The sequence below is a fragment of the Falco rusticolus genome, chromosome 8 (assembly GCF_015220075.1).
Source record: "Falco rusticolus isolate bFalRus1 chromosome 8, bFalRus1.pri, whole genome shotgun sequence".
Classification (NCBI taxonomy): domain Eukaryota; kingdom Metazoa; phylum Chordata; class Aves; order Falconiformes; family Falconidae; genus Falco; species Falco rusticolus.
This window is the reverse complement of record NC_051194.1, coordinates 50,613,813-50,636,273: the sequence shown is the minus strand read 5'-3', so window position 1 is coordinate 50,636,273 and position 22,461 is coordinate 50,613,813. Positions and strand designations below refer to the sequence as shown.

General features: G+C 40.1%; 1 protein-coding gene across 1 annotated transcript in view; it reads right to left on the bottom strand.

Annotated features, from left to right (window-relative positions):
• The window catches only part of PARD3B (par-3 family cell polarity regulator beta), a 413,185-nt gene that overhangs the window by 79,045 nt on the left and 311,679 nt on the right, over nt 1-22,461 (bottom strand). The window contains exons 19-20 of the mRNA XM_037397959.1: nt 20,665-20,775; nt 2,842-3,138 (exon numbers count right to left, since the gene is read on the bottom strand). Coding sequence (XP_037253856.1) covers nt 2,842-3,138; nt 20,665-20,775 — 408 coding nt within the window. The remainder of the gene's footprint in view (nt 1-2,841; nt 3,139-20,664; nt 20,776-22,461) is intronic.

Below are 22,461 nucleotides of genomic sequence, written 5' to 3'. Positions count from 1 at the left end.
GGAACACTCAGTGGATTCTGGTGATCAGAAAAGGGAAGGTATGTGTGCACAAATTGTGAACAGCACTAACCTTCTTACTTTACAAGTGGCCTCCAAATTTTAGAAGGCATTAATAATTGTTAATACATTCTTCTCCAAAAATAAAATAAAATAAAAATAAAAATAAACTTCTTGTTTCAAATGATAAGTTTAAATTTTCTACCATAATGACACATAACTGGAATTCCAGACTGAAACGAAATCATCTGTTCTCTCTGTGTTCAAACCCCCCTTCCACCCCAAACCCCCCTTCCACCCCAAACCCCATTTACTCTGGTTGCTGATCAAGTCTCCACACACTATATTACAAGTTGAAAGTCAGAGGTGGGAGAAAAAGCCATCCATCTAAAGTAAAATTAATAGCAAAACTTTTGAGAGCGAGCATGCATGCGTTAGCAAGACAGAGGCATGAGCTATTACATGACAAATGTGTTGATAAATGTTCAGCCCTGCAAACACAAAATAACTTCGGTTCAGCTAATAAGCATCCATTATAGCCCTTTCCCATCATTTTGAGGCAGACAAGGTAGTTTTCATACTTGACCCTTGAAAGCAGATTTGTTTTTGTAATTAACATGTTATCCAGGGATTTTTCTTTCCACATCTCTTTCTGTGCTAAAGGGAGACTATTGAAAGGAGAAAGATTTCCTTGCCTGAAGTTGCCACTATATTCAGCAACTGCTGGCTGAGACCTCATGACCCACTGCGTAAGTTCACATAAAATTATTCACATTTGGCACATTTCTGCTAGCGAATAACAACAACCTTCTTGTCTCTGAGATAAAGGCAAGAAAGATTTTAAAAAAGAACAAAGGCAGCCTAATAAGGATCCCACGTTTCCTATTTTTTCCTAATCTGGTTAAAAACCCTCTACAAGCCTGAGAAATTCAACAAAGCAAAGTTGTTGTGGACTGTTTGTCTTTCAGTACAGAATCAACACAGATGGAACAGCCTCTCAGCGTGACTTCTGATCAGGGCCTCAGATATGAGGTAACTTTTCTCCAGTGTTAGATATTCTGGCTTTAGTTTTTCACCGGGTTATCATGCTATCATGCAATTACAGCTAAATCCACACTAAAATCCAGGATCCCAACACCGAATCCAAACCTGGTTGGGACTTGAATCTTGTCCACATAGCAAGTCAAGAGTTCATTCAGTGTAGTTACAACCACAATACCAGTAATCAAATAAAAGAGGCCAGAGGGAAAGACGAGCATTTCTTTTTGCTGCATGGAAAAACAATGTATAGACCACACTTCAACAATGATGACATTTTTAAAATGTAAAGCTATAAAGTCCTGTTAAATTCTCAAGCAACCTTTATGACAACGTCTCACTCCAATTGAGTTACACCTGTATATATTTATATTTGAAAAAATACATGAACCTGGATTTAGACTCCCTCCCACTAGGAATTCTCAGATCTTGCTCTATTGAGTGAACTCAACTTCTGATCCCTTTGCTATACAAATGATCATACAACTTCGGTGACAATTCCCTCAAGACTTTTATAGTAAAGCAAAACCTGTTAGATGGCCGAAAAGCTGCAGTCACTACCTCTTATTTCACCCTTTTCACCTTTACGAAGTAGGAGAAGAGTTAATAATATGAAGAAAAAAATTAGCCATGTCATTATGTTTGGAAAGATCTCTACCACACTGTATTTAGATGAAACTGAGAGATACTTAGCCCATTCCCTGCTACAAACTCAGATTTATGTCAGAAGTGTTTTATTACTATTTATATCAATGACTCTGTAGATGCTTTTAAAGTACTATGATGCCACAAACTGAAAACACTCCCATATCTGTGTTCAGGTATTTCTCCAAAATTAACAAGTGTGTTATCACATAGCACAGTTTGAGGCTATGGGGAGACACTACAGGTTGTAATACAAACTCAAGCGTGAACAGTTCCTCAAGTCCACGTCTTACTTTGTCAGCTTTTCTTTTCACGTAGACTTGTGTATCTTGCCGACCCATTCACACATTGGTTTGAAAAAAACCAACATCAATATATTAACGCCATGATAATAATGAAGTCTTACATTCTTTTAGCCCCAAATTCCAGAAGCAACCAGTTTTAAAATCATCATAATGGCGGGTACATCATCAACTCAAAAGAATTTCTGTTTTCTTTATAACCCGAAGAAAAATGGTCACGTTTTTCCCCAATGTTATCAACCTGGAAGCTTGACAGTAAGGGTTAAAAATTGCTCTTTCCTTCCCACTTGGTTATTGGAAAGGCTGAGAAAGGCAATCAGTCTTGTGAAGCCACACTTCACAGTCTGCATAAAAATACCATGATTCCCAGTCCTCTCCCCAACCTAATTGAAAGTGTGTAATATCACACAGCTGGGGAAAACGGAACCATAAATATATGCAATATATCATGCTATCATACAAAACCTGTTACTAATAGACACTTGATGATCAGCAGGATCGAAAGAGATCTGAAAACTGAGATTATTTTTGCTGCAGGGTAAGAACTTTTCCCGACTGAAAAAAGAAAAAGCACTTTCTCAGCAGTGCAGGAATTGGACTCGAGTCAGTTCATTCATTCTGTTTGTGAAATATGGACTTTCCTTTTAATGATTTCTGTTTGACTGCTGCCTTGCTCAAATGCTTTGGGGGTACTGCTGCAGCAAATCATGTTTTTCGTTAAGAGGAAATCCATGGCTTTGTAGTCAGTAAAGACAGGGGTTTGGAGTATCTGATCAGCCACCCCCTCCTCCTCCAGCCCCGGGCTCCCTCCCCACCCCACCAAGCTATCACTGTTTGTAATGCCAAGTGGCAATGTTACCTGTCACCTGGAGTCTGTGGGTAGTGCTGCTTGTTTATTTTTGCATACAGTCCTTCCAAGTGCTCCCTCTCCATTGGTGCGGAAGAAGAATCATGTGGATATACAAAGGTTTCTGCTACTGCTGGTGATGATGGCCTGTAGATGCTTGCTGCAGGATAAATCTCTCGGAAGTGGTTTACTCTGGCGTAATTTGGATCCACCTCATCATCATCAATGTCAGGTCCTCCAGGACCAGTAGAATAATCACTCAGGCCTCTCAGCTGCTTTTGCCGTAACTCTTGATGCTTTGCACCAATCCTAACAATGAAAAAGAAAAAAGAAATATACAGTTGGATATGCTTCAACAGCAACCACAGACACTGATTCATCACACAAATTTGGAGCACCAACCCCAAAACCCAACTGTTCAGACAGATCTTCCAGTACACTGTGAAACTGATGCCAGATAAAACAAAATTGTGCATGCAGCGAGTTTGTTCTTCATCTCTGGCAATCACCTTTATAACCAAGGATGGTCATCATTCTGATGAAAAAAAATTAATGCTGAATATAGTGTGGCTTTTCACAAGTATGCATGTGCATGTGTGTATGTGTGAACACATACAGTTTTAATTCTACACCTACCCTCCACACTGCAGTTAATATACCTAACTCAATCCGAAACTTTTTATCTAAATTAGCCGGTAAAATTGGTACTGTCCCTTGGTCACTTGACCCACCTAGATTCTCCTAAATACATTAACTTGTGAAAAGTGGATTAAATGTGAACATAAATGGAGAGATGGCACAGTTGTCTCAAATCAAAGGTCCACAATCAATTTGCTGAAGATTTAATTTATTTTTATTTATTTTGGCTACGTAAATGTGGAAATCGCACCTTATTATATAGGGGATAGGGACAAAGTAAAACAGCAAAGAAATTAATAGAAACCTGACAGAGATGAATTGGTACATATAAGTGAATTAAAGACAATTACTGGCAGTACTCCACTGTGATAAAGGCTTAAGTGGTATTACAAAATGCTGCTGCTAATCAGGGCCATCGTGTAATCTCTTTGGAATAGTAAAACATATTCAGGTAAATTTCAACCTCAGCTGATATTCAATGATTCAACATTCATGCTGGAGAAAAAAAACCAACCCTATAGCAAGGCTCTGTGAGCATGCAACTTCTGTTAAGTGCTCAGCTATCCTTCAACACAGTATAATTAAATGCAGTGAGATGGATCTGGCAGAATGCTGACCACAGTATGTAATAAATATCATTTACAGAAAATAATGGAGCATGGAGGAAGAAACAAAGAACGGAAGACAGATACAGAGATGCAGTGCCTGACAGAAGTCGTCAACATTTGCTGTTGACTGTATCTGAAGCACAGCAGCAGCGTAGAAAGGACAGTATATTTTGTACCATAGGAGAGTAAGTAAAAAAGGGTCTAGCAGACTTGGTTACCCCAATGAAACATAGTGGCCTCGGAACTCTGCACAGTGAAAAATGAAGATGTTCTAGAGAAAGTCTAAAAGGCATGGAGAAAGTGATTCCCTAGAGAAATAAATGAGCACATTGGGAGCTTCCAGTCTGACAGACAGGAGCTATTAAGTGCAGAATGGGATTCATACCATTTATTTTGTTTCATTAGAATTGTATCATCAAAATAAATGCTAATACTTCTCAAATAATTTGCAGTTAAAGAGGTTCACAAATAAGTCTAATGAGAACAACATGCCTTTCTACACATATACTGGAGTACCTCAATGTGTATCACATGCTTTCCAGTTACACCTCTCCATTAACCATGCTAGGACATATCTAGGGGTGATGCTAGTTTTTAAACACTGAAAATGTAGTCATACTTTACAACGGGATGAGCCTGAGCCTGCATATGTCACAGCCCTTGACAGCTGGGGTGTGTGTGTGTGTGTGATCACTATCCACTCTGCCTTCCCTCAGGGAAGCAGATGACCTTTCTCCTCTAGTATTTGAGTACTGTGTGCCCCACAAGTACTGTGTGCAGTTTTGGGTCCCTCAATATAAGGAGGACATCAAAGTATTAGAGCATGTCCAGAGCTGGATGACACGACGGTGAAAGGCCTTGAAGGCAAGACTTAGGAGGAGCAGCTGGTTTGTTCAGCTTGGAGAAGGTCAGGGGGGTGACCTCATTGCAGTCAAGGGGTCTGGGTGTTGGCCATGGAGGGTGAGGTGCTGATCTCCTCTCTCTGGTGACCAGTGATGGGACATGAGCAAATGGAATGAAGCTGCATCTGGGTAAGTTCAGACTGGACATCAGCAAAAGCTTCTTCACAGAAAGGGTGGTTGGTCACTTCAACAGGCTCCCCAGGGAAGTGGTCATGACATCAAGCCTGTCAGGGATCAAGGAGCAACTGCATGATACTCTTAGTCATATGGTGTAGTTCTAGGTAGTCCTGAAAGGAACAGGGAGTTGGACTTGATGATACTTATGGGTCCCTTCCAACCTGAGATATTCCATGAAATATTTCACTATAAAGACCATGTAAGAGAACAGTATCTTCCTAATACACCATTCCTACTTTTCCTAAAGTTTCTGATCCCAGCCCCTTCGCTAATCTTCTTTAATTTTTCTTAAGATATAATTAAAAACACTCACAAAGCCTTACTACAGTAGTTCTTGGAGATGAAAGAATCGTAAGAAATAAGCTACGGTCTGTCTACATCTTTAACAGCTCTCAGGTTTCTACACTGAGGCTTCCTAACGATTCCTAAGAATTTCTCCTTTTTTCTTCTCAGAGCTTCTCTTTCCTGTACGATCATGTCTTCCTCCCATAACCTTCACTCCACTTCTCTTTTGCTGCAGGTTTTCATGCACACACACTCCCTATTTGTATTGAAATGGTTGCCTGGGGTCAGGATGAGCGCTATCCTCAAGTGCAACCTCACCCAGGGTAAGGCAGCGTCTTGAAGAAGTTGCAGACTTCAAAACGAGCCTTTGATTCTGCACAATTCTGACTCTATCCACAAGGGAGATTTTATTGGAGACTGTTACGGAGGGCATAGCCTCGTGTCAATACATGGTAAATTCAATTAGTAAAGCACATACCCTCTCATTTTACTGCTGATGGCCCTGGCTTAGCTGGCTGATGGCTTGTCAGGACAGCGAGAGTTTAATGGCATTTGCAGAACAACAGGACATACAACTTTTATTCTTTGTAAAACTAACGGTGACACTGGTACTGTCCTTGGTAAAAGTCATGCTTTTCTTCATAAAGCAATGGACAATGGCATGGGGAGAATGTCAACACTGAGGAGCTGTGTATGAAATCAGAAACTAAAAGCAGTGGTCAGCATGCATTTCTATCTAAACCACAAACTACCGTTAGCACATGAGTACTAATTAAGAGAGCAGCTGAAAGTGTGCAAAGCCATTCCAAGGGTTTGTGAATAAAGATAAAAGGGAGATTATGCAGCCAGGAGTGGTGGAGGGAGCCCATGTCCCTGAGTGAAACACCATGTTCATCATTCACATAAAGGAATTTGGGGTAAAGTTATGTCTTGGTCCATTCATATAAAACCCAGCCTTTTCAGGTAGCTCATCATCTGAGAGCACTCATCACTACAAGCATGGGGTGGATTTCCATTGCAAATAAGGCATCAGACATCAATGAAGCAGGAAGGGAGGTCTACGCTGCTGTTCTCCATCTTTTATACATACAGGCACTTCAAGAGAAACCCCCTTGCAGGAGGATTAATATTTTACATGTCCCACATGGGATTATGTCAGAAATGTAAAAAATGAAGGCACTATTTTTTATTTATTTTTTTTTTAAAAATAAATCACACAAATAACTGTTAGCTCCTGCACCCAATAACTGTCAGCCTGGCAGTAGTCCTTGCCTCTGATCACCCTGCTCTTCTACTAAAATGCATAAAGCACTTTGAGATTGTTGCTGTCTTCCAGATTAACTCTTAAAAACCTGGGAATATGGAGGGCTTCTCCCTCAATTAGTGACCAAAAAAGCCTAAACACAGATTTCAGTGCAGGAATATATCGTATGAGGTACAAGTTTCATAGCAGACACAGCTCCACGTGGGACGATACAGGCAGAAAAATGGGAGGACACTGCATTTCAAGGAATCACATATCAGTGCACAAGGCACAGCGCACCGTCCCAAGAAGGGTCACAGCAGTTTCTCAGAAAATGATGAGCCATAATGTTCTTTGGACCAATACATCACCTGTCCCCTAGGTATTTAAGACCTATTTGAAAGCAAGAGTAGTGCAGCACAGCAGTATCACGTGACTCTTGCTTTCATGTCTGACAGTGAGAGTAATTTGTCCTGCTATCAATACTGGTATATTCTGCACAGCAAAAGCTGGAATTAGGTCACCATAATTTTCTTTTGTTCCTGTGAATAAGCCTAGTTTCTTCAACTTCTCCTTATGAATGCAGTCTTCAATCACTGCCACTATTATAAGTCAAACCTGCTCAAGAACAATTATTTCCATTCTATATTATACAGACCAGTCAATATGAGGTTATGTGAAATTCTTCACAATCACTGTTTCCTCTTTTCAATACAGCTATTATAATTGCATTAATATTTCTTGTTTCCTTTTCACTCTTCTGCGCAAATCTATGAAATTTCCTCAGTGATCTCTTTTTCATTTCAATCCAAATGTTCAAATATAGGGAAACAATTAGACAGGTGCCTTTTCTTTCTATTTACCTGTCCTTTCATGCCTTCTCTTATGTTTTCCAGCTTTGAACTTTCTACACAATTTTGTAAAGTTTTAAATACCTTCCTGTATTTCAGCATCATGTTTTCACCCAGTTTTAAAGCTGGCTTTTCTATAGCATATCCCAGTGGGTGCCCAGTAATTCTACACTAAGGTACAAAAAAAATGAATGTGCTGTTCCTTCCATCACTCCTATAATGCTCTGCCGACCATGCTAAGCAGGCTACTTCTGCTATATCCCACTCTCGCTGTTTATCCTTTCTGCACCTCCCTCTGCACATCTCCCTATCTAAAATAGCAGTATCTACTCCCCATCACAAAAAACCCCACCAAACAGAAAACCAACAAAACTTCCAAATCAACACAACTATCATAGCGACCAGCTTACTGAACAATTACTACAAGATTGCCCCAAACTCACAGTGCAGGATGGGTCTGGTTAAACAACTGGTGCAAATTTGTGACAAAAAGATAAAATGTCACTCAGCACCACGATGCTGGCAGTGAAATCAGATATGAGGAGAGGCACAGGTCACCATGTGAACAATTTAGTGTAGCGCTAAAGTTTCTACAAACTTCCTGATGAGGAAAAGGGATAAGAAAAACTCATACAGAATGAAGGGAAGTGAGATATATTTCCTTTTGGGTATCCCATATCAATTCTGCTTGCTCTCTTCCGCCACCTGAACATCATGCTCTTCAGTTAAATCACTACATGACAACTACGTGAACTTCCCTTAGCTGTGTTTCTGTAAAAACACAACCTTTGCACACAAGCAGCCAGAAGTGCTGTATCAAGCAATGCCCTTTTTTTTTCTCCTGTGACCCATCGTTTTCCTCAATAGCATTCAAACATGTATCCTATTCTAATCTTTTCTGTTGCTTTGAACACCCACTAGCTATCACTAGAACTTTTCTCTACAACAAATATTTTCAGGGGAAAAAAAAAAGTTTGATAAAATACATAACCTCAATAGAATTATACGTAACATTTCTAAAACATATTGTATCCTATTTGTAGAAGTCAAATGAAGACAGGTCCTATATACTTGTGGAACTGGGACATGGTATTTTGAAAATGTCTTTCTACACCTCACATGCTGTTCAGTAGCATAACCCCAGAGCTATAAATCAAGGAAACACTCTCATTTATCCTTCAAACAATCTTCCTATCTGACATCCACACAAATCATATATGGTGATTTCTCATGTACTAACACATGAAAAGATGCATAAGCCTAGAGTGCAGCAGCCATAAAGGGTTAAACAGCCCAAACAGCTCCTTCCAGCTGCAGCTCAGACACATGATTGAGTTACTGTGGCTTAACAAGTTATTGTGTTTCTGCTGAGCTACTGTCAATGACCACATATGTATTCGCCGCCTGTGACAAACACAATGTAAAACGTTTTAGCCTGACATCAGTGACAGAGATACTGACAGGCAAAAGCTGGATTAAAGACTGCAGCGCACACACAGTGAGGCAGCTGCAGGAAAGGATAAGGACCACCTCAAGAAAACTCCAGAAGAGCTGAGCAGAAGTGACTTTTGGAGCAGACCCAGAAATGCTTTTGGGAATGGAATGAAGAGGCTAGGAAAAGCTCTAAGAGATACTCATCTCTTGGCCCACCAGACAGAAGCTGGGTGGATGGATGCTGAAGCTTCTAAAAGCAGTGCTCTAAGCCTCTGTGGAAATAAAAATACAGGACTTAATGTTACCAGCACAGCAGCCCAAAGGCAGCCAGGGTCATTAAAAGCCATGGAACCCAAAGACTGCCTTCAACAGGGAACAAACAGCAAGATGCTGGATGCAGCCCAGCCTGCAGTTCTGAAGGCCCAGCAGCAACCCTAGCTCAAAAGGAGCTTTGCACAGTAAGTCACAGCCTAACAAGCTGTCACCTTGGATCAGGACAAAACTCAATGCATCACGTCCTTCTGCCTCTGCCACCCCCAAGTGAGGGACAAGGCGCCTGCTGCCCAACATGAGACATGAGAAGCAATTCAGTGGCACAAACAGTTGGCGGATCTGGCCACAGCACAAAGCTGCAGGTGGCAAGCTCAGCCCAGGAGAGACCATGGGCTCTCTTACTTGGAGAGCTGCAAGGCTGCACTTCACGTCAGAGCAGTTTTGAATGGGGAAAACTGACCCTAACAGGCGCACAACAAAAAAGCACAATCTTTCCCGAGGTGTGTGAGCACCTCCTCCCTTGCATGCCCCATGAGTTCTGGGTCATGCTGTTTCTTCTGACTTTCCAGAGAAAAGTGTAGAAGTGATGCAACATTTTTTTATTTCCATGCACTGACTGAGTGCTTAGTACTGAGCAGAGCACAAAGAATTACATGGTTTGAGCCCCAAGGTGCTTATATAAGTAGTCAAACACAGGACAGAAAATGCAGTTGCTGACCAAAACAGCATATTTCACAGCAGGATCTTGTTTGTATCAGATGAATACAGCAACATTTCTTGTACGCTGGATTAAAAGCAATGGACTTTGTGGAAGTGCAAACAGACACATGAATGAGCAAGGTGCTGGCTAAGTCAATGAAAGATGTTCTCAGGGAAGAAGTACAAACAATAAGCAAAGACAAAATGTGTTACAGAAACATGGCCATGGGTCTTTTAGGATAATGTCTATTCTGTTCACAGTAAGAGGAGCGGAATAAGAGCAGGTAAGTGAACATGTGTACGATCAGTTTGAGGTATACCTAGACCTCAAAAAAGGACCCAATCCTTCAAGTCTTTTGAGATCACTGAGATGCTAAACATTCTTCCACTCATTTGGTTGTTCCTTGAGAACAGCAGAATAAAACCTGCTGCACTGTTTTCTTCCCCTGCTCATGTGACTCTTCCCAAGATCTACATACCGCAATGATTACTCAATTTACATCTGATTTAATATCTTAATACTTCAACTGTGATTTTACATTACATTTCTGCTTTTGTCTCTCATTTACCTAATTCATACATATATTGAGTAATGGGTTGTCTAGAGCAAAGTAGCCTATTTCTGCAGGAGGTCACTTAGATTTCCATTGGGTTTAATGTTTTAATTCCTTTCTAGCTGCTAGCAAAATATATTTTGGTAACTAAAATCTTGTATTTTCATTCATTTACATAATAGTGGACTGAATACATCCTGCTTTCAGATATTTGTAAGTCATAATCACTGATGGGAATGGGTATATTTCACTTGAATATCTGAGGAGATAATTTCAGTGCAGTGCTTTTAATTTTTTTTTATTTCATAATCATTTTTCAGACAGACACAGTCTATAATGACATTAACAATCTTATTCAAACCTGCATCTTTTATCAGGAAAAGAGTAATTCATATTTTTTCAGCCATCATCTAGGAAAGCTCCAGAGGCAGGCAAGTCTCATAGTTAAATAAAATAAAAATCCACCTCTTTCCAGTAAATTGAGGACATCTGATATGGACTCATCAAGACTCAAACAATATCTAATTTAGTATTATCTTTCAGGGTATTCTACTGGAGGCATATTTGTCAAAAACATCTTCTTCGTAAGCTATGCAAGTGTTTCTTCATTCCAGCTCATTCTATTGTGCTAGACTGAACATCTTCCCCCCCATAATTAGTATCTGTAATTGTAAACAAGAGCAGAAACAGTCTTGGAAATAAAAAAAGGCAAGCCACAAAATTCAAGGGAGTAAGAGACTGTAACTCAAGCTAAACAAAACAGATCTTATAACAGCATTAACTAGCCCACTGATAAAAAACACCAGGGCTAAATGAAAATAATGCCTGTTCTAGATAACTGCCCCATACCTGTACAATGCTGAAGTGACCAAAGCAGCTGCCTTTGGAGGGCTGTAAGTAAAGAAACAGAAGAAAGAAAAACCTGAGGAGGAGATAAGAGCTACACCGACCTTAAAATTTAAGATTATGACAAATTGAAGATGAAACATAGCCCTTTCATACCACGACATGAAGAGTGTGAGCTTTGGATAGACAAGACTGAGGTCTTAATGTTCTTCCATTTATTTCAGAGGTGACAGGGAGTGATTACCAACTTCCACAGGATCCTGCCCTCCAAAGAAAATCCTAGCTCTAATGAGGTCAGTACATTTCCCCCCACTCTGTGAACTTCAATGAGAACAGGATTTTACCTTTGCTGTTAAATCTGAGAAAGTTCTACTGTCTCTCTTTTGTTCATATTAGTTGTACACCGGGTGAAAAGCAGCAGATTATGGAAAGTCAACTATTGGAAAAGCCAAGTATCTTATATTCTGTCTTCTACAACATTACATAATTTTCTTTACTCACAACTTGCCTGAGTTATTTTTTTAAGTGACAATATCAGAAAAATTGAGGTTAGAACAAACCATCTGAAAGCCACCCTGCTCCATCTCCTGCTGAGAGCAAGGCTGGCTGTGCAGATCAGGTTGCTCAGTCTCCCCTCAACAGGATGTTCCTTGCTTTGTGACAATGTGCATTAAATAGCGGAATCTATCCTAGAATAGTTAAAATTACTTTGGCATTTTTCACCTGAGACATTCTGGTACCTTCAACATCTCCAAGCTCTTCTTGCAAAACGGCCTTGAGTCTGCAAGGACTTTGCAGACCATAGGCAAGCTGCAGGCTTAGTTCTCAACACTGATTTGAAGGAATGCTAAGGCTGCTGTAATTTGTACTTTTCTGTTAAAAAGGTAAGTAACATGCTGGGCACATCATACCAGAGTCCTTTTTGCTAACATTAGTTCATTCTGAAACAATCATAAAAAGAGAATAAAAATAACAGAATCTCCTAGAAAGCAATTTAACTGCTTATATTTTAGTCATTGGAAACAAAGTCATGAATGGAAACAATACTAATTGCAGTCAAAGCCAAAGATTCACCTCTCCAACCAAGAAAAAGCAAATTGTTTCAGAGAAGTTCATCAGATAAACTGTGAACAAGCATAAAGTAACTGCAGTATACCTGCAGAAAAACTATAGGGAGGCAGAGACATCAATCTAGGCACTTATTCATTGCCACTGACTGTAGTAAGTATCCGTCAAAACCACTGAGGATCGTAACGCTGTCTTAAGAAAAATACCAGAGACCACTGTAATGACCATGGGAAGACAGAACATCGATTTGACACCTCATGAAAACCCAACATCCACAACCACATGCAGTAATATAGCTCAGAACAGACCCAGGAAGACTGACACCTACTGGGTCCCCAGGGCCTCCTCCTTCAGTGAAGGGGCGTTCTGGGAACCCCTCCTGCATAGATACTCGCAGCTCCACTTAGCTAGTGAGACCTCATGAGTTCGCACAACCGCCTCTGCAGCTGCACAGGCATTATGCCTTCATTCGAATGAAACCCTAGCAGTGGAAGGAGAAAGCCTGTCTCTGTGTGATATGATACTCCATGCACTTCTCTTTATTCTACACATACGACATTGAACCTGGAACCTATTGAACAGAGTCTCTCTCTTCAAGAACAGGAACAGTTTTTATCTGTTAGTCTGTGATTCACAGGTTGTTTCTAATTAACAGTCCTGGATTAGAAAGCAAAACTCAGCTTTGACTGAGCAGACAAAGCTTTAAGACTTTCACGTATTTTGGCTTAAGAGCATTATGGAGAATTACACATACAGACCGATTTCCTGCCTACCTGCCTATCCCCACAACCTGTATTCTCATTTTTCTCCCGTAGGTAAGGGAGTCTGAGAATAGGAATTCTGTGCTGTGGCACTACTTCAAAGCACATGCCAAAGATTCATGATAGACTTTCATAAATCACATATGGAAGGGCAAGGAATGAAATGCAGCTTCCAAATCATTCTTATGCCCTTATTGATTCTGGGGTAGGCAAGAGCTGACCTACATTCAGTACTGCATCGAAGAAATCCCCAGGCCAGGTTAGTCTGTATCCTAGAAAGCACTTCATTACCCAGGCTGGCAAGTACGCTGGCCAGTTACACTGTATTAGTTTTGTCTGTAAAAGTTTCTGAGAGCAGTTATTTCTGTTTTACCATGTCATTTTACAAAAACATAAAGTAATAAAGCTCTGATATATTACAGGAAATAACCACACACTGCAATGCCCATCAAGAAAGAGCCAGGCCACTGCCCCTGAGCCGCTCTGAGGTGGGCGGGTGGCACAGCTTGTGAAAACTGGTTTCCAGAGCAAAGTGAAACCAGTGTCTCAGTGAAGGGCAAACCAAGAATGCTAAATGGCTTGGAGAAGAATTTAGGTGCTTAAATTCAGAGGGCACAGCTATGACACCTGTAAAAGTGCTACTTCCATCAGTCTCTGTAACCTGGAGCAGTACTGCAACAGTTAAAGAAAAAAGGCCAATTCCGTGTGCCATTCTGTTATCCTGAGTTCTTAATGTTCTTGAACCTGGACAATCTGGGATCAACTCTCAGCCAATGCTGTCTTAAAAATGTCCTCCAGCAGTGGATTAACCACATGAAGCAGCTCAAAAATTGCTATTTGGTTCTAAATGGCACATCACAACCTGTGAAAGGTAGGTGAGACCCATCCACCTCAGCTACTCATAACCAAACATCAGTCTCTCAGTGTTCCATGGTAGGTTTTTATTACACGTTCTGGTATGCAGAGCAGCAGCAGATCTAAAATGAGAATCACTCAGAATCAACAGGTTGGGATTAATCTGTCCTCCTGTCCAGTGCAAGTGCTGCCACAGTAATAAACAGATATCTGATAACTTCATACTGTCAGCACAAAATGAAACTATGACCTTGACCTGTGCAACACCATCCAGTAATTTTTTCATAACTTCAACATACCATACTACACAGCTATGATCTAATAAGAATCTAAAAGTAATTAACTGGAATTTTTGAAAACTGAAGCCTTAATCAAATATGTATTCTTATCAGGGTTGCAAGCCAGCAATAAATTGGGACATTTAAAAAACTGGGATCCAATCCAATCTGTGATCTGATCAGGGTTCAATGGTTATAATAAATTGGGAGTATTAAAACTGGGATCACATCCAACACTTTATTTTGTCTAAACCACAGGACCTAGCTGTGCTGCAAAGTCAGGAATACTCAATGAACAGACATACCATGTTAGATTAACCCTTAATAAATAATGATGCATAAGCTCAGGAGTCCCAAAAACATGTGGTTTAGCACAGCACTTAATGGTGAGAAGAGCAATTACCAACATTTTACCAGAGATCAATATGAGCTATAAACAGCCATAATAACGCTTTTAGATTTGGCAAGTGGATAACACAGGCACAAAAGCTACACAGAGTCAGCAACAATGTGTGTGTGTGTGTATGAGTGTGCTCTAAGACGTACTATGGAATTAAAAAAAAAATATTTTGATTTTTGTAGCAGTCTGAATTTCAACTTTTGATTCAAAACAATTTAACTTTTCTACCATACTGCCATGCATGCAGCTACTCCTGTTTTCATTTTGATTTCCAGTAAATACAAATTGTTTGTAATTAAATATAATGAAACAAATGTTGATAGAAATGGAATGAAGTTTCACTCAAAAGTATTCTCTCATACACAAGCGGTCTCTAAATGTTTTTATTTCTGTAAAGACGCACTCCCTTCGTACAGGGATCTTGCAGCTGCAAAATTAAACCTCTGTTCGCCAAATATCAAAAACATATGTATTGATTTTCTAACTATGGGAACAGGCAACAAGCATCAGAACTGATAGGACAAGAGAGAAGTGCTCTTCAGTTGCTGGAAGTTGCCGAAAAGCAAAGGAAATAACAAGTCTTTAATATAAAAATGGACCCCATGTAATTTTACCCAAATTTGAGATTCAATGTAACTTAAGCATTCATTTCAGATGTTCAGAAAGCAAGGGCCAGATGTTCCTTCTGCTTCTCTAACGCTCGAAAACTTTATACTATTAAAAAAAAAATACCCTCAATTAATTCCAACAAGGACTACAAAACCAAGATTGTTTTTACAAAACAACAGACGACTCCTATGAACTAGTGCAGAGTAGTATTTTTGAGACAGAGTACCTCCTTGTACACCAAATCATATGCTACTTTTAAAAAACAGCCTATTTTTAACAAGGCACTACATTTTGTGAAATTTTATTCTAACATCAAGCAAATCTTCAACTCTGCTAGAAGAGAGACTTTGGTCTCAGCAGGAATATTCCAGTAAAATAATCCTAAACAAACAGGAAAAAATAGTTTTCTTTCAATTGATAGTCATTTTATTTGCATTTGAAAGGCAAACAAATGATTACGTGTAAAACTCAAGTGCCTAATATATTTATCCTGTTTGTTTTACAATGATTTTCCAATGTTAGAAAATTAAAAGGCAACCCCAAATGAGTGGGAAAAAGATGGAGGAAGGGAGGAAGAAAAATCTTGTTTTGAGGGAACAAAAAGAGAGGATCTCTTCCAGTATTTAATAACGTAGCGAACATCTTGTTGTTAAGATGATAAATTCTGAGTAATTTACACAGAACACACTAAAAATACAGATTTGAGTCATCTTGATCAAAATAAACCTCAGACGTAGCACTTGCTTTTTCCTTTTATGGGCAGATTCTAGACCTTTGGAGCACATGCTTTATTACAGCCAAACTCTTTGAAGCATGTGCAAAATAATGAGTTTATTTAAAATAGGGCGTCAGTCCAATGAACCACTTGACTTGTGTCAGGAAGTACAAACCACCACCTCAGAGAACTGTATCACCACATAAGTCAGTCCTCCTGAACTATCCGTGTCATCAGCTTCTGGTTTTCTCCAGTCAAGTTTCAGTGACGTTGTGTCACGGCACAAGGAAAGCTAAGGGAGGCAGGGGGAGAAGGAGGAAACAGTGAAATTCAGAGGAGGTGCTGAATTCACATTCAATTGGACACAGCTAAGGCTATTACTAAAGAAGGAATGCCTAACATCCTAAGTTCCTGTTAACCACTTGACGCTTGTGGAAGTAGTAGTCATATAATAAAGTACTGGCTTTGAAAAGAAAGGAGGCCTGGGGCTGAGGTCTGGAACAAATTCCTAGCCTGACAGGGACTTTTTAGGAACCTGGACAAGCAGCTGCACTGCCTGCATGTCAGATTCCCACCCACAGGACGCATTTTTTTTCCCTCCCAGATTTTCTCTCTTCTACCTCAATTGTAAGTGCTTGGGGTCAGGCCCAAGCTTCCCTAACAGCAATGAGCACAATGAGACCTTGATCTTGGTGGGAATACAAGCAGGGAAAAAATAATGATGTCAGCATTTCAGAGCAGGATGTGGAGCTGCTTCGGAGAACTGCAGCTACAAGGCAGCACAGACAGTTGTACTGAAAACTGAGAATAGGACAATGTGGAATGGAAATAAAAATTACTAAGCTAGAAAACCACGAAATTTATTTTCACTTTTTGAGGCTCAAATCTGAAACTTGGCAGCCCATAAAAGGAGTTGCCAGGCAAATCTATGCCAAGGACCAATGTGCAGGCAAGTCCAATCCTTCTGGGAAGCATCTGCACTACAGAGTGAGTGCTGTATACTCTGTCTGCATACGCCTACTAGCTCTAACACATTCTGGATGTGCCAGACTTGTTGCACACGCACTTTACAATTCCTTCTCTGTGCAAGCAGGAAATCCAGCCTATTCTGAGCATGATGGACTTGCGCTCACGCAGCACACCTACGTAAGATCTGATGTTTCCTGTCAGAGCCAGAGTCACCGAGTTTGTACTGTGCAGCCAACCCATAATTGTGCAGTGAATACATCTGACATTTCTGCACGTCTGTAAATCTTGTCAAAATTTCTGAAAGAAGGCTGCATCTTTTACAGAAAGCCTGTCCTTGCAATTTTGTGAAATATTATTGTACCTATTCAACGCCAGTCAAAAAACTGCAAAACTCCGAGAGATGGCCTACTCCTGTAAACTGGAAATGCACTTCCTACTGAAAAAATATTTCTCAGCTGAGATCTTGGAACAGTATACTGGTTTTTGGAGAGCTGCCAAGCATATATTGCATGCAAAACCAACATCTAAAACCATGCGAGGTCCACAGCTGCTAAGATGCTGAAATACACTTGATCATTAATCCTGTCACACCCAGCCCAAAAATCAACTACTCTGACCTCTTCCACTAGCATCCGAAACGGACAGCTCGGCCTCTGAAAAAAACTCTCAGATGAAAAATCACAGTATTTGGTAGAATGACAGATCCTGATATTTAAGAAAACTGAAGATTAAGCAAAAAAACCTGATTCAAAATTGTAATAATCAGATTGAGGATGTAAATTGAAAATTACTTATACAGCTAATCTTGGAAAGGTAAAATTAGGTGCGTGTTTAAGCTAAGGCTATAAAAGTCAAATGTTAGAAAAGTGATTTGTATCTTGTTCAAGCTGGTAAATACAGGATTTGTTCACAGGTATCAGGGGACAAAACATGCTACATATTTATCAAGTATTCTGTAGTCTGTTCCACTATTACATCCCTAGTAGTTTTAACATACGCTCATTTCACTCTCAGCAAGAACAGCTTTGAAAATACGCCTATGTTCTAGTAAGCTTCAGTGATGCTTGGTTTTATAAATATAAGACCAAGTATGCAGGATTGCAGCTAGTGAAGTCATAGAAGCAGAAGATCTATGGTGTAGATGTGCCACCCAGTTTTCTTTGCCAATATGTGCATTAAGATCTTGGACTTGAATTACACTACAGAATTACTAAATCTTGGGACAGAGCTATAAAATTTGTCTTTACTGCCTTACTGAGCATCATCACCAGGTGAACAGGCAACAACTAGGCAAAAGGACTGAATTACCTTCAAGTCAAGTAATGTTTCCTTCCACTGATTTTAATCAATTTCCCGAACAGTTCTTATCCACATATGAGAACTAACTTCCTTATATAATTTTCCTCTAGGAAAAATAAAGTCTCTTCTGTTTTATGGTCAACTCAAGAAGGGTTCAATAGTCAGCCTGTAGATAGTCTTATGTGGGCAAACATATACAGCCATGCTCTTACTTCATTTAGAAAGTTGAAGCAAATTGCTTGTTTTTACAGCATGTGCTGCATTGCTTTGAAGATAACATAGGGAAAATTTCTTCACTCCTCTTTTTTTTTTTTTTATTATTTTTACTTTTTGATTTTAATCCCCCAACATATAAGATGTATTACCTGACAAAAAGTATGATATTTCTATTCTTGACTATTATAGAAGAAGAATCAAGTGAGTGAGTTAAAAATATAATCTTGGTTCATCCACTTCTCAACACACCTGCTGCTCTCCATTTCAGTCGCAAACTCTTTCAGGTCAAAACTGACATCATTACTAGAGAAACCTGAATGATGAAGACATTGAGCTGCCAGTTTCTAATGCAGCCTTACCAAGTTACTGTCAATCAGTGATTGTAATTTAAAAAAAAGCATACAACGCTAAGAAATATTAAGAACAATTATCTTGTGTCCAATTGGAACGTTAGACCTCTAGACAGAAGGGTTCATTCCTTGCAGCCTGCCAAAATTTTAGTAAATGACACTGGCCCTTTAACAGATGGGATACATGCTTCTTAGCTTGCCAGGATCCTAATAAAAGACACTGGCTTCTTTAAAATGAAGGACACATACCTCTCAAATTGCCAGTATCCAAATTGGGAGTCAGCAGTTTAAAATAAAGGCACTCATCAATCTGGCAAAATCAAGGGCACGGCATAGAAATTTTAAAACAAATGGTACAAAGTTTCTCCCGACACTACTTAACTTAGATGAACTAAATACTTAAACACTGGCTAAGCATATCCAGTAGCAGCACTGCAGCAACTGGATACCTTACTAGACTTTAAACCAGTAAATGTTAGCAACAGACAGAAGGGTTGGGGTTGTTGGGGTTTGGATTTATTTCTTTTCCCCATCAAACCCATCAGCTACCACTTACATGGCTGACCACACACTACATGGCTCAAGTGAAAGCAGGGTGTCTTTTCCCTGGGCACTGACCAACACCACAAAGGCTGGCCTGTACGGGAAGACTCTGCCTACCCAAAAGGAACCATACCTGCTTCCATTCCATCTCCCAGGAGCAGGATGCTCCAGTGAAGGAGACACCTCTGAAAGCTTTCCCCATGCCCTGACAACCCGCATTACTACAACTTGGAAAGTTTTACAGCAACTGCAGACACCTCTTTGAGAGCCAGCAAGGATGGGCTCTTTAACTTTTCTGGTAGCAGCCACCATAGGGAAACAAAGACCTTCTTCAGCATATCATGAAGTACATCTGGATGAGCTGTGGAAAGGGAGAGAGGAGTTTGCTGAGCTTTCTCAGCACTTACAAACTGTCCCTAGCACCTGAAGGGCAGACATGGGGAAAAGTAGAAAACTAAATTTTCTTTACCTGGAAAGATAACGAAGTTGCTGAGATTGGGCATGAAAAATGAGTATTTTATGAACAAGACCAAGAACTGGGCTTATTCACATCAGTGGTTCCTTTCATCTTAAGTCTCAGAGCTTTACCTCAGAAATATGGCAACTGACAGCTGGCACACACCTAGCTTCTTGCCTTGCCCATCTCATCCGCCCCACTGCTTGCAGACCTTTGTCTCTTCAGACTGATTTTAACCGTCTGAACCTGCTTTCTTCCTGGTGTCTCTTGGCCTACTCAGCATTTGTGGAGCAGATATTTCTGCAACACGTGGCTAACCAGCAAACACGGCACAGAAAAGAACATACCCAAGTACAAACACTACCACTTGATAGCACAGCTAGCTGAAGCCAAAGAAATCTGAATTGCTGAAAACCACAGAAGAAGCTGTCAGGAGAGAAGGGAGGAGGTTCTCAATTTAGAGAAGCAAATTAAAAAATTACTAAGTCAGCTGGTCTTGGGAATGGGCAGAGGTGAAACAGCTTTTAAAGGAATTGTTCTTCACCAGCTTACCAGAAATTGTGATCTGAATAGTAGCTACCAGAGTGAAGTGCAAAAAACCTGCAGGAGACAGGCAAGCTCCTCCTGTCACACAGCAACCCTGACTCGACTCTGCCAGAAGACCAGCCTGCGTTGCCTGGACCTGACTGCCAGCGGACATGGTCTGGGACATCTCCAGCCAGGCTGTCTGTCTGTCCCTTCAAGCAATCCCTTGCTTTGAAGTTTTTCATCTGATGAACACAGATGCCACCATCATTTACTCACCTTTCACGTTCATCTTTCATTTTCTCCAGCTCCTCCTCTTTAAGCACGTCTTGCTTTGGATTCCCCTTCTGATCTGTTTTCCCACTTTTATCTTCTTTTTTCTTTCCAAATCTGTTTAAGATAGCAAGGAAGGAGTCAGGAGGAAATAATTACTAGAAGAAAAATCAAAACTTATGCATCATAAACCACAGAAATTTTAGGCAATCAAAACACTGTTTTTATCTAAGTTACTCAGATTTCCCACTTGGCAAAATAAATTACCAGTAATGAATGGACCATATGCAATAGGAAGGACTAGTTAGGTTACAAATTGATTTGGGCCCTGTACTTTTGAAAGCTATTGCCTGAAACAAAGTTGAAAAGCCCCACCAAACCTGACACGCAAGTCACTGCAGGGCTGCACTATTAATATGGCACATTTTAAAGTGGCTGAACATTCTTCTTGCCACAGGACAGCTCTCTGAAAGTAATCTGCAGTGGCTGTGGTGTCAGCACCCAAACTGGACCATGTGTTCTAGTCTTATCAGTAACTACTGTCTCTCATTCATGTCTGGCCTTAATTAAAGGATTTGTTCTTTGTTTAAGTAAGGATGCAATCGGAAATAAAATCTTGCTGTGTTCTGAGAGTACAAAAATAGCCAGTTCATAAGAGCTCCTTTTTCAAGTACTTCTGGGTTTTTCTTTCTGCCTAGTAATATACTATCATGTAATATTTATGCTATGAAAGTCCTCCGGAGACCCCAATCAGTTCAGGGGTCCCACTGTTCTATACACTGTACAAATATGCGTAACAAGTCTGCTTTGCGCAGTCTATAAAAGGTGACTGAACTGGGGAGCTACATTTCATTTCTGATGGAGCTAGATGGAACATGGGGGTCAAGTATGTCAAATATGCTCATGAATGAAGGACCAAAAAGTACAAAAACCTCCTCTCCTCTTCCCCAGTCAGAAATTCTCAGTTCCCCAAGTAAGTAAATGATCAGTCTCTATCTGTCCATGCAAATCAATATTGTCCTTGCATGCATGACAACAACGTAAAGTAACGATTTCTTCATTAAGTATACCATATTACGAAGTAAATACTCTGACTCAGAACTGCAAACTCCTCTGTGAAAGTCTGCAGCATTGTCTTGGTGATCTTTCTTTTACCCTTTTTATTTTTCATGTCAGCCCAAACTGCCTCAAGTGGAATAGCTGAATTACTGTGCATATACTTAAGCTGTAAATCATTGACTTTAGGTGTCTCCTCTGACAAAAGCAGAAATCTTGCAAATACTCTGTCAGGCTCATAAATTAATGATCCAAATTTTTTTTGTGAATGTAATCAATAATTCTGAGCTTGTGGTCAAATAAAGTTCTTAGGGACTCCGCAGCAAGTCTTTCAGACAATAAGAACCTGGTTAAAAAGGGAATGATGGGCATGAGAGACAGGCACATAGTGTGTGGTGCTAATGAGAAGGGCAAATACTGCTGCTAACAACATGAGATGCTTTATCCTGGCTCTGCCAAGGATTGTGCTGAAGAGTAGGAGGAGTCGTATCTCAGTGCGTGGTTTTCTCTTCCTTTTTTTAATGTGTGGCAATAGGGATAGATAGTGTCTTACGTTCTTTGAGGGGTCCTTTGATAAAAAATATGCATACCCCTAATCTATAAACAATCTTCAATTCCTTTTTTTAGGTCTCTAGACATTTCAGTGCTTCCAGAAAGACTGCAGGTACTTTCCATACTTTTGCTTTTCCTGAGTATAGAGCAGTACACTAATTCCACTACTGCCTTCTGAGTTCTAGCAGTCCCAAG